Source organism: Penaeus monodon, chromosome 19 (assembly GCF_015228065.2).
Source record: "Penaeus monodon isolate SGIC_2016 chromosome 19, NSTDA_Pmon_1, whole genome shotgun sequence".
In the NCBI taxonomy this organism is placed as follows: Eukaryota; Metazoa; Arthropoda; class Malacostraca; order Decapoda; family Penaeidae; genus Penaeus; species Penaeus monodon.
The window spans coordinates 36,853,547-36,853,930 of NC_051404.1; the positions used below are offsets into that span (position 1 = coordinate 36,853,547).

At 31.5% G+C, this 384-nt stretch overlaps 1 protein-coding gene across 1 annotated transcript in view; it reads right to left on the minus strand.

Annotated features, from left to right (window-relative positions):
- LOC119585208 (AP-3 complex subunit delta-1-like) overlaps window positions 1-384 on the minus strand; it is a gene marked incomplete in the record, with an annotated part of 41,547 nt that overhangs the window by 1,995 nt on the left and 39,168 nt on the right. The window contains 1 exon segment of the mRNA XM_037933859.1: window positions 72-209. Within this exon segment, the coding sequence (XP_037789787.1) occupies window positions 72-209 (138 nt within the window).

Here is a 384-nt window from a genome sequence, read left to right on the forward strand (position 1 = left end):
CACAAAGGCAAAAAATTCCCAATGAGAAAGAGATGTATTCATGTTACAAAATTCCTCACAAAAAGACTTACCGTTCTTATCATCTTCAAGGCATCAGAATCAGGTACAATCAACTGGAGTTTGCTGATATCTTTCGAAGACTGATTGGAGAATGTAATACAAACTAAAACTTGACTCATAATACCATCCATAGCTGCAGTTGTGTACATCTGAAATAAATGTGAATCCTCTATTAACAAGAGGCAGTTAAAAAAAAAGTAAGACTAAACATAAAATCTATAAAAATGAGACACTGAGAAAAAAAAGTAAATATACAATCAATGTAAAAAAGTAGCTGTTTTAGTTTCACCAACAACAGGAATTAAAGAAACGGACATTTACCTT